Raw genomic sequence first — 12,255 nt, 5'->3', positions numbered from 1 at the left:
AACAGAGGATACCTGATAGCTACATCATCTAGAAAATTCTCTTGCTGGTGTTTGGCCCACACAGCCTTACCAATGCTCTGAATAAATTACTTGCTGTATTTGAATTCAGGACAGAAATTTTTCCAGGTCAAACTGACAGGGAACTTGGTATATTTTCTCTTACCCCTCTATGATAGAGTGTGAGTTGTCCACTAAACACCACTTTTCACATGCAAAATTATACAATTCCATCTATTACAGAGAGAAATAGTGAGTATAATACAGGTTAATAGAAGGGACAAAGGGAGCTAAATGTAGCACCCTCTGAGAGGAAATCGAACTCGATAACCAAATGTCAAAACTCCACTTTTTTTAACTAACTTTTCTCCTCCTTTGGAAGTATTCTGCCATTTACTGAGTGGCCTTACTGTGTCCTGATTTACTGAAATCAAGACCAATAATAATACTACTCCATACCAGTAAATTATGTTTAAAAGCTAGAAATATAAAGGACTAAAAAGCCCTCAGTATCATTAATGCCCACATTGTCACAGTTGATATAATTCCTGAGCAGTGAGCTAAAGGAAGGATGAGTGCAGCAAATAGAGTTTACATCTCCCACAAATAGTACTGAGATTATTTAACCAGACCACTAGGTAAGATCTCAATTATGTAAAATGTCAAAATAGTATCTTCTAAAGAAATGAATATCTTAAGAAATTAATCAAAAAGTATTATTTAGGTTTCAGAGAAAACACGTGTACAAGACATTAGGAATTGCCAGACACTTAGCTGAAGCCACACCTTCACGAGATCACATGTACACACACACTATCAAGTCTGAGTTCAGGCTACTAAAAGCTACTCCTTTCCAGATGCTGCATCTTCAAACTTATGAGATAAATAAATGTCGGATTACATTAATCCTGTAAACATTTTAATGAACACTCTTGTTCCTGCATTCTTCACCACACCAATCCAATTCAATTTAGAATGTAGTAAGGAATTTCTCATACAGCCCTATGCCTGTAGGTAATGCATACATCGCGTATGTTTGTAGGATTTAAGTCTCAGGAAACCAGTTACAGCATTTTTGGAGTTTATTTCAAGATGACTACTGGACAGACTGAGAACTGAAAAGGTAAGGGTTGTTATCGCTACAAAGAAAGGTAGGTGATTAGAAACCTATCAAGAGATTGAGACTCTGCAAAAAGCATGTGATTAGTTCACAGGCATTCTTCATTAAGCATTTTCACTCAATGATTCTTGCAACAACTGTTTCCAGTAGCTCTACCTGCATATATTTGGATCATGGTGTGCTTATACATAATTTTGTGGAGAAATTTGTGAAGGTACAATATGTTTTTCAACAGCCATAACTATTGCTTCAAATTAATATCTCTCAGGCATTGCATCATCATTCAGTCAGGATTACACGTGTGTCAAGCCTGACTCTTTAAACCAAAAGCATTTTTGAATTGTAATGCAAACATACAGAAGAAGTTAACTTTGTAACCCCCTCCCGTTTGAATCCATGTTCTGTTTGCTCAAAAGACTCATTTGCCTTTGATACAATTAAGAAAAAATTTAAATCCCCTCCAACTTAGGACTGAATTTCATGGTATTATGGTACTATAGGTGTCTTCTAAGAATGGCGGCAAGCTATTTAGAAGAACAGAAACTACAAGCTAAAATACCTGTGTACATACACAGAACATTTTCAACAACTTTATAAAGTTGCTGGTAAATAGTATGTTAAAAAAAAAAAGTTAAGGGAAAACCAGGCAAAAGTGTGTTGGCATGGGTATAAAAAAAAGCTTATGGACAATGTGTGCTAACCTGCTGGGCACATCCTCTTCTGTTCCTTTGTCCAACACACTGCTCAGGTTATGCTCTGCTAGTGTCTCTTCAGGCACCTCTTCCAGTTCTTCTTCCCGCTGCAGTGACAGTCGGTAGTTCTCCAGCTCAATCCGCTCAGGTGTGCCACGCAGCCGCTTAGCAAGGCTGGGCTCTTCCAGCCCATTTACATTAGAACCTAAAGAAATAAGCCAGTGAATGAACAATAAATGCAACAGTCAGAACTGTATTTTTTTTTAAGGAAATTGAGCAATTGGGAGAAAAAGGGCATGAGGCAGAGGGAGGTAAATAAAGCGAGAGAATACCTTATGTCATTATCCTGTTCGCCACTACTGGCAGAACCTGCTGGGGAGCCAGACTGCAAAAGGGAATCTTAGTGGTTTTGGCTAACAGATGCTAAAAAGAATGTTAAATATCCTAGTTGAGAGAGGAAATAGGGACATTTTAGCTGCAAAAACAAGAGCTGCAACGAAGCCTATGTAATAAGTATCAGGGAAGGCCTGACCACAGACTGCATATATTCTATGAAACAACAGTAGGAATGCTATGGGGCAATCCTGCTGCATAATGTTAAAACTGTTACCAGTCAAGGTAGGTCTACAGAGTCAGGGAGCAAAAAAATATTACTACTACTTAAAGATGGGGAAGGAAGGGAATGAGAGAGTCCCACCTTGAGCAAGTTTTAAAACCTTTTATAGACTTGAATTAATTTGCTTTTTTAATCAGAGTTTGTGATGAAATGAACCACAGGGAAAAGTCTAGGTGAGATGTTTGCAAGCGCAAATACCATGAATCCCAGAAAATTGGAAGGATATGTAAACCAGACAGTTGGGGAAGTTGTACAGGAGCTTCATTCACTGTGGCACTCAATGAATTAAATTCTAACCTGCATTCATCCATTTATTTTTGAAATTGTAGTATTTTAGCTTAAATACCATGCCGCTGTTTACCGTTACCCAGCTTAGTATTTACAGAGCCCAACCTTTCCTAGCTTCTGTTTTGCTTTGTTAAACAAGCCAAGCCTCCTCCCATGAGATAAGCTCTTCAGTGTGCTGATCATCCTCTAGGTCTCTGCACCTGTCCCAGTTTGGATTAATCTTTCCAGAACCTGCGTGACTAGAATTGAACACAGCTTTCCAGATGAGGCCTTATCAGTGTAACATACAACCCTGCCAGAAATCTCTCATCTGATACACGCTGAGAACACACTTGCCTAATTTATACGCCACATAATACCGGTGGCTTTTATTTACTGACTGATATTCAGATCTTTCTCCTTCTTTGCTTTCAACTGATAAGCACCTTGTTGGTAGCCAAAATTCCCAACGCTTTCGTAGTGCTTGACCTGCTACTTTCTACTATTACATTTCTATTTTTAATATTACAGTCCGCGACATTTTGCAGTTCTTAGTGTTATGACGTGCCTATCCTCCTCTGCATTGATGAGGGTTTGAAATGTTGCCTCAGCAGTTTCATTAAGAGATGTTTTCCCTTTTTTGCCAGTAATCCTAGTGAAAGTATTACAAAGATCAGTACCCAGATAATTTTTTGTGAAACTCCACACTTTGTAGGTGACATCCAACCCCATTATTTCCTTTTTCAATAAAACCTCTAATCTCCCATTTAAGCCAACGTCTTAGCTACTTGACACACTGCTCCCTCATTTTATCCAGTTTAAATAATTATTTACATGTGGCAGCCTTCAGGTGCTTTACTGAAGTCCAGATTGTTCAAATGCACTACATTTCCCTTATGAAGGTAATCAGTTATTTTGTCACTAAAAGCTGTCAGGCTGGTCCAGCACAGTCTTTGGCGAATCCATGTCACATTTTATACCACTTACCTTCATACAGTCAAAGGGCTTCACCTGCAGAACTAGCAGTCTTTATTTATTCCTTCAAAGAACATGTTTTATCTACTCTTTAGATTAACTGATTTGTACTTGTTCAGATCACCTTTTTTCTTTTTAATTGTTCATCTGTAGGTCATACTTTTGTCACCCAGTGGTCACACAGTATTACCCTGAATTAGATATTCAAGGTACATCAGGACAGCCTGATTTAATCAAAGTGTTACCACAAAGCTCACAATTTCATTGTACAATTCTTCCACTCTTCTGAGACAAAGACTATTTGGTCGAATTTTATTTCCAGTCATTATAGTTTAGTAATATTTAAATTTTGCTTCCAGCTTCATTGGGTTAAATTCCATTTCCAAATCCTACTACACACTGACTTCTTTTGCTCCCATGTCCAACGCCATTGTCCCCATTGAAAATGGAGGCCACTGAAATTCATTTTGTTGCTTGACTGTACCTAAAATTTCATTTTATGTCAGCCGCACCTTCACTGTGGACCCACTTCTGCTTTCCCTTACCTTGCTTTTACTTACATGCTTAGGGAATACAGCTCTTTGCTTTCCTTTCCTTTACAAAGCCTAACCCAGCATGAGCTTTGGCAACGTTTACCTTATCCTCATATATTTTGACAGGTTTTGTTTTCTTTCTTCATCCTTTGTAGTTTCTCAGTTTATTCCTAACAGCATTTTTCTCAGGGCAATTACTCACTCAGTACCATCTTAGTCTTTCATGCAAAACTACACAGGCCTTGCCACAATTAGTGGCATTCATTTCCAACTCCTCTCCAGAAAGATAAAATCTCATCAAGACAACTGCCAGGAGCATTTTTCTCTCTTCCTCAGTATTATTGAGCTCTTCTATGATGTGGGCAAGTGGCTGCTGTGCCCTCGGCTGGGGCTACAGGGCTTTTTTTATGGTATAAGCCATGGAAGCTTGCTCAGGTGGCAGGCAGGAACATTACCTTGTGTTTCCAGGGATACTGTGGTCTCTACCATTTCCTGCTGCCAAGCCTTATGTTGTGTTAGTATTTTCAAAGTTTAGTGGAACTGGACTGCCTTTTCAGCTGGGATTCACCTTTCATTTCTCTCTAGATGGTGATACCACCTCAGCCAAATCTATTTTTGTAATCTGTGTTACATTCCCCAACCCTGAGTTCACAGTAACAGGGGAACTGACCTGGAATATTGCTCTGCCGCTTCTAGCTGACAGTGAAAAACCAAAGGACTCAGGGTAACGCAAGAACACCAAGGTGAGGGAAAACAAAGAAGGAATACACTAAAATCGTCACAAAACAAGAGTTTTTCTAGTTGGAAATCTTTATACACAGCCGAGCCATCAGCTAGGCTCAGCTACTTCAACAGAAATATCTTTTCACAAGCTGTTTTTAATTTGTTCTCTTCTGATGCATACCCCAACATAGCTGCAAAGTCCACAAGTGGAAAAGACAACTAAAAGAACAAGAACTTTTTATCCACCTGACATTATTTCACTTCTCTTGTTTTCTAACAATCTTAAGGGTTTTTTGTGAGATTTTGAAAAGTAAAGCAAAAAAGAAATATAAAACCGTTCCCATATAATTAATTGAAAATGGAGTATTAAAAAAAACGCTTGTTTCAATGCTGCAATATCTGGTGTGGGGAGAAAGACTGGAAGCAATCACTCTAAGGTAAAAGAGGACTGAAAATCAAGCTGACATCTGTTTATATGCATTTTGTGAATGTATATAATCTTTCAGGTTATTCAAAATACAGATCATCATTGCCCTTCTCATCATGAAGACCCAGTATAACTGGTGCATAGAGAATCAAACCAATTCTATCAAAGCACAAACTGTAAGTGGGAATGACTCAATGTAACTGTGTTAAAAAAAAATGAAAAAGATGGAAAACCTGCCTAAACTTTAATGCAAAAGGATGTGGTCAAGCTAAGATGTCCTGTGAGCTCGATAAGCAATCCATGCTTCAAAATCTCAAAGAAGCAGCAAGGACAATCCCATCGCTTTCACTAATTAATTTATATATCCATATACTTCAGATGCAAGATTGGTAACATCCCTCCACTTCACTTTGCAAAGAAAATGGCTCTACATTGGAGAAAATTATACAGAAACTCAACTGATTACCAGCTTCAGCGAGGGATTTCTAGGAGTTTGCCCTATACGGACCGTTTGGTCTACTTGGTGTATTGGTTTCATTTATAAAAGGTTCTATAAAGACGTATCTGGCTAGCTGCAAAGCCACTGTCAAACTCGTTACCAAATGTGAAACAGGAGAAAGGCTGATAGCCAACTTTCTGCACCACAAAGCCATCAACTATCAGAAGGAAAAGTATTACAGTTCACAAATCTAGTTAAGGGATGAAAGTAAGTGTGAGATACAGGCATCATTAACATGGTAAGATGATGAACAATTTGCTCACATTACGTGATAAAGTTCACAGCGATTCATTTGAATCTACAATGAGAAACTATAAATAGGGATACGGAAATTTGAAGTTTTCCTACCCTCATTTCCTCCATATATATATGGTGCTATATATCCATAGGCAAGGTCTATTCCAATGAAGTTTTGTAGACACTGAAGTTAATTCTCTGACATTCCTCTGGAGGGGAAGGGTGCTTCTCTCAAATCATTACATTGTATTCCCCAGACTGTTTTGTAGCTTGCTGGTGGGAGACAGCTGCAGGGTGTACTCATTATCCGTTAGCTGACATTTCACCTTGTCAGTGCATCTGCGCCCACAGAGCCAAAAGTTTGCAAGGAGTCACAACCGAGAGAAAAGGGGCTGATCACACCGCATGTGCTCGAAAAAACCCCTATGTTATTAGTCAGAGAGGGGAGCTACCTGAAAGCCAAGAGCAGCTTCTCATGCAATCAACCGATCAGTTAAAAAACCAGAAACAACATCCAAAATAGGACATGTTTTCAAATCTGATTCTTTAGTTTGGAAGAGTCAGTGGGCCATGGACATCTCATAGCTCATCTGAAGGGAACTGTTTTTCCTAATAGGACAGGCTGCTTAGCCTGTTGCATGAAAGCTGCCAGAGTCCTTTATTTATCTCAGCCTTGACACAGCCTGCCTCTTGTAAAGAAAATCATATGATCAGAGATAACATTCCTACACTGAAACACTCCTTGCCTGCATGAATGTGTCCTTTTCCAGCAACTTTGGCAATTACTGGAAAGCTTGAGAAGCTCCTCTTGAGAGAGGATCCCATCTCGATTTTCCCCCAGTACTACCTTGTTCTGTAGAATCTACAAATTATTCTCATGAGCTAGATGAAGTCTTGCCAAGATTTCTCCCTCACATAATACTTGCTGAAGATGCAGGACAGAACTGGGAATCTGGGAACAGTGAATTCTTCCCAAAGGGAAACTACCTGCCTATTTTACTAGAATTTATTTTTCATTAATCATGCAGTACCTCTAGACTTCCTTTTCTTAGTCAAATCTGTTAAGATGGAAAGCTCTCCAAGTTAAATGTCATCTCTTGTGAAGTGTGGGTTCGGTATTTTGCACAGACTAGCTGCAGCCTTGGGGAGTTACAGAGATTCAAATTAAGGAGTCTACCATGAAATATGTGCCAAAGGAGGAAAGAATTAATACACTTCTCAGGAAAATCTTCATTCTGGATTTCTCAAGTCTTGTGCTTTTATGATAATGTGAAACACAACACGTGTTTGTTTTCACTCATCTTTTCCAAACTCTTCAATTACTTCTACCTCCACACAATTGTTTGAGAACACAACTATGTCAGTTAAAACAACTCCTATAGAAACAGCAGCATATTGCACATGACAAAGTATAGAGATGGAAGATGGGAACTTTTCTGTGGGAGTATAAAAGTGATGCAGTGAGCTCTGAGTCAGAAATGCTGAACGTCCTCATATTCCATTGCCATTAATTTGAGAAATATCTTTTGGGGTAAAGTTTCTGAAGTGTGCTTGCAGTTCAGCAAGCATTATCACTGAGATATAAAGAAGGCATCAAACAAGATCCAGCAGCATTTTTTGGCTTCTCATTTTTCATCTGTGTTAACATCAGATTGAGTTTCATTTTTTCCCCGAAGTTCCACCCTCACCCACTTCAGCTCCATTAACTGTCTCTCTGTATTCCAACTCCAGTTCTCATCCAAGGGCCTCAGAATGTTTTACAAGTATTGGCATATTAAAACAAACAGATTTTGGAAGTAGGTAAGTACTGTAGAGGCATTGCACAAGTCCAGACACAGAGATTAAATAGCAGAAAGGCAGTCTCACAACAGACTAGTGGCAGTGCCAGAAAGAGCATCCAGAATGCTCAGCCCCAAGCCCTTCACTCTCAACTTCACTTTAAGTCAAGACAAAACACTTTGAAGTAAGAAAAGGACTAAGATATGACAGATATTAAGTGTAATGATTACATGGTGTACATCAGCAGGTTGAAAAATGGCACCTCCTATGAGATGCTCACTGTGTGGACAAAAAAAAAAAATCTTAGTACAGAGGCCCATTGTTTCAATATGTGCAGCATCCAACCGTAAGTCAATTAAAGACATTCCATTTAAGTAAGTGCAATTGATTTCTTCTGAGAGATGTAGCCAGAAATCCTTTCCTTAATCCTCTCCCAAATTAGCATCTAGCCATTGTTAACAATTTTTGTACTGCACAGTAAGAGATATATAAAAAATGTAGATGGCAACTCTAAACTGACCTGCAGAAATGTGTTAAATGGAATGGATTTTTTAAGGGTTAAGAAGAAGTTGAAGGTTTTAAATCTAGATTCATCCACCCTTTAAAATCTATCTTTTAAGAAATGTCTCCAGGAAACCACTGGAAAGAGCCCAGCTAGTCTGGTGAGTTCTTGTCACTGCTTGTTCACACAGCCTCACATCACATACTGCAGAACTGCACATATCCTGGTAGGATCTCCTGAATTTTGATAAGCACATCCTCAAAGTCAAAAGGGGTAATATAACACCTGCTCAAATAGAAACAAGAATGCATTTATTCAAATGTAAATACTTAATAGTCATCAAATGTCAATGTTATTTTGATACCGTGCCTCAACTTTCTCTCTTACTATCCTAGACTATTCCCAAGCCCTCAGGGAGCCTGAATTACTCAGCTGTATTGAGAAGCCATCAAATCTTGAATTTTCTGATGTCTGTGTTTCTAGTTTGATCCATAACACGTTCTGCTAAAAATAAAAGCCCTGAATTCAAAGAGAACAGTATAAAAAAACTAAAGTCAATTCATAAGCAAGATATTCAGAGTGCCCATGCACAGGATTCAAAATAAGCTCAAACCTGAAGATAGCCCTACTGAAATTCTTCTGTAATGCACATGTATCAATCATAACAATAAACAGTAACTGACTAAGCTTTGTAGAAGATATGCTCTACTGAGTAAAAGCTCTTGGAGTTTGACATGGGAATTGTACACATGCAAACTCTCTTATGCAGCTTGGACTTGGATCAATACAACTGTCCTTAAACTGACATGCAACTAAGGAGTAGACACAGAGCAGAACAGCAGCTTTTTCACGCCTACCAGAAAAAAAGGGTTTTACCACTGAGCAACCAACATGCTTGAGATCTCTACTACCATGTCAAAGCTCGGTCCTCAAACTGTCAGTCAAACGATTCTTCCTAGTAAATCAGGGACCTAAACAGAGAAATGGGCAGATTAATCTGTAGAGACAGAAAGGTGTGTTTTGTCAAAATGTCCTCTGATGCAGAAGTACCCAACAGAGAGCTATTAAAGAACCAGCGCTACTTCCAGTGCTGACCAGGAAGTTTTATAACATTACTCAATTCAATAGCACACAGCCCATGAAATAAAAATTAGTGAGGTTCCTGTTCGTATCTACTGGTTCCCAAACCAATGGGAAGCAGAGGTGTCCCCAAGACCCCTGCCCAAAAAATTATAATGTGCATAGGAGTAACTGACAGCTAAAATACTCAAGGGATTCTGAAACTGATACCCCAGAAACAAACATATGAAGATGTAAGTCCTCCTCCACACATTCCACAACCTCCAGCTAGAATTAATTTCTTCATATCTCAGGTATTATCAGTACATGTGGAAGCCCCTTCTTCATAGCTATGAAATTGAATTAGACTGACTATTGAATGAAACTAGTAACTTATAAGTTTATCTTATGGAAGTTGCAATGTTTTCCCCCACCCCCCCACTATTTTGGTTAAAATAGACTTTTAGAAATGTCAAAACAGGCACAGATAAAACATTGCTTCCTACAACATCAGTAGGGCAAAGCCTAGAAACAGCTGTCAATTTGACTGATCTGACCTTTCCTTGGTTTTAGTGAAGCAACCAGAAGTGAAGAGAATTAATTAGTTTTATTTCAAGGTCATCTGCAATTTATATTTGCCACAAACAAATCAAAATTCACCTGCAACTTTATACTATAAAGTTATGTTTGAGAAATAGGTAGTGCTTTTCATACACAGATCTGTGAAGTAGAAGCATTATGTAATGAAAGTTTAACGCTCAGTATACAGTTTAACAATACGGAAAAGCTGTCTTAATTACAGCAGAGGTACAGAATAATCCAGGAATATAGCTATTTTTGACTCCTGGAAAGAGTCCAGTGTTGTAGCTGGTGAGTGAAGAAAAGAAACAGGGGAAAGGAGGTATTAGGTCACCTAATCCAAGCCCCAGGGAACACTGCGAAGCTTGATTCTCCTTATTGCATCTTTTCTGGCAGAAAATCTTAACATTTGTACAAATTTCACTTTCATTGCTGCCCAAACAGGTTTCCAGTACTAAAGATATAAAATCCCTATATCAATTTATATTAAGTTAGTTAATTATTGATGTGTCTATTACTCAGGAATATAGGTAAATGAGTAAAATATTGCCTATCGTTTTCCGTTCTGTTGGTATTATCTAAGATGTCTGAGTCCCCTCCAGTATTTTGATCAGCTCTATCATACGTTGCCTGGCCTTATTTCTATTTCCTGAAAGAAGCCGAGTGTGGGAAGGCTGAAGAGCACTAAAGGATAATCTGGCTAAAGATCACATTACTTCGCAGGCGTAAATTTTGTCCTGGAAGCTATTAAAGGTAAGTTACCTCAAAGAACCACCTGGGATGAGGCACAACCAGGGACTGGCGGGGAGAAAAAGGCCACACTATATTTTAAAATCACCACAACCTTTGCTCATGAGGCTTTCCCCTTTTTTAAATTAAATACTCTAAGTAACTTGGAAATTAACATTTAAGAGTGACTGTTGAGTTATAATCCAAAGAGTAACCCTTTTTATGTTGTTAGACAGAAAGTCACTGCTATCTTCTCTACTAAATTAGACTTAATATAATTTATTCATTGTGGCGTCTATTTCTTGCCACTTATATGTAGCAACCCTCCGGAACCTCTTATTTCACTAGGAGGGATCAGACAGATAACTTCCACTGTGCAAATAAAACAATGCTGAACCAAGGACACTTCCATCTAAAAGTAGCAGAGGAATCCATCAATACAAATATTGCTTGTTTTTTATAGAAACTGGCATTTGCAATTCAACCTTGGATACTAGATGATGTTTTGATCATTAAACAACCAATCAGGAACTAGAAATTTTATTATACATAATAAAAAAAAGTGTGGAATATCAAACTTTGTCAGTTTGCTGTTCAAACTGTGATCAGATTCAAAACACAGCTTTCAAATGGATATCTTCTTTCAGCTGCTGAGCTCATAACCACTATCTCTTCTGTTGCAATGTACTGCACATTTCCGTAATTACTGGATCTCAGAAGACATTTAGATATTAACCAAGTCCTTACTTAATTTCTGTCATTTGTGTCAAGATTATGAAGTGCTGCAAATGGAACAGGCTGCAATCTGAGGCTAGCAGTTCCAGGAAAATATACTGGGGAATACTTGCCCTAAGTCAAAGCTCTGTGTACTCCAAAAAGCATCGACATCTGCTGCCCCATTCTGCTGCGTACTTTTCTATTATCTACATTTATCCCACATGCTCTTGTATAACTTGTAAAGCAACTGAATATTCCAAGCAATCCAGAGCTTCACACCTTAGTGCAAATTTTTCTGAAACTAAGATTTTTTTGTATACAGATATATAGCCAGGTATATTCAAAATCTGCCTCAGTTCCAAAAAGAAAGCTTCCAAAAGACACATTACTGATTAAAGATAACTAATACATCAGTTCTGATGTTTTAAATCACAGAGTTACCCAAGCCTGAAAGTATGTGAAACATCTCTTGGGCAAAATGTCCTATTTTTAAACACTTCTACCCGCAAGCCATTAGATAAACTTCTATAACAGCAGAAAGGACAGTTATGAAATTTTCCTAAAAAAGAAAACACAGCCCTCTTGGATGACAGCAAACACGAGAAATGTCAGACTAAACATACATTTTTGAGAGAAGATGTAAGCAACTAAACAGAGCATAGAAGTGCCATCTCATCCTTAAAAAACATCTGCCCAGTTCTGTTTGGAAAGTCTAAAGCTAAACTCTGCATCACCAAGGATCAGCTCAGCAACCACTACTCCACCTTCCTCCATAAATACACTTCATAGAAGCAGAAGAATAAG

The 12,255-nt window shown here is 38.3% G+C and overlaps 1 protein-coding gene across 12 annotated transcripts in view; it reads right to left on the bottom strand.

Moving 5' to 3' along the window:
- MICAL3 (microtubule associated monooxygenase, calponin and LIM domain containing 3) overlaps positions 1-12,255 on the bottom strand; it is a 166,621-nt gene that overhangs the window by 48,164 nt on the left and 106,202 nt on the right. For all 12 annotated transcript variants that reach the window (XM_063359212.1, XM_063359149.1, XM_063359125.1 and 9 more), the window contains one exon: positions 1,819-2,014. In XM_063359212.1, the coding sequence (XP_063215282.1) occupies positions 1,819-2,014 (196 nt within the window). The remainder of the gene's footprint in view (positions 1-1,818; positions 2,015-12,255) is intronic.

This window comes from Chroicocephalus ridibundus, chromosome 1 (assembly GCF_963924245.1).
Source record: "Chroicocephalus ridibundus chromosome 1, bChrRid1.1, whole genome shotgun sequence".
NCBI lineage: Eukaryota > Metazoa > Chordata > Aves > Charadriiformes > Laridae > Chroicocephalus > Chroicocephalus ridibundus.
This window is presented reverse-complemented; position numbering and strand designations above follow the sequence as displayed.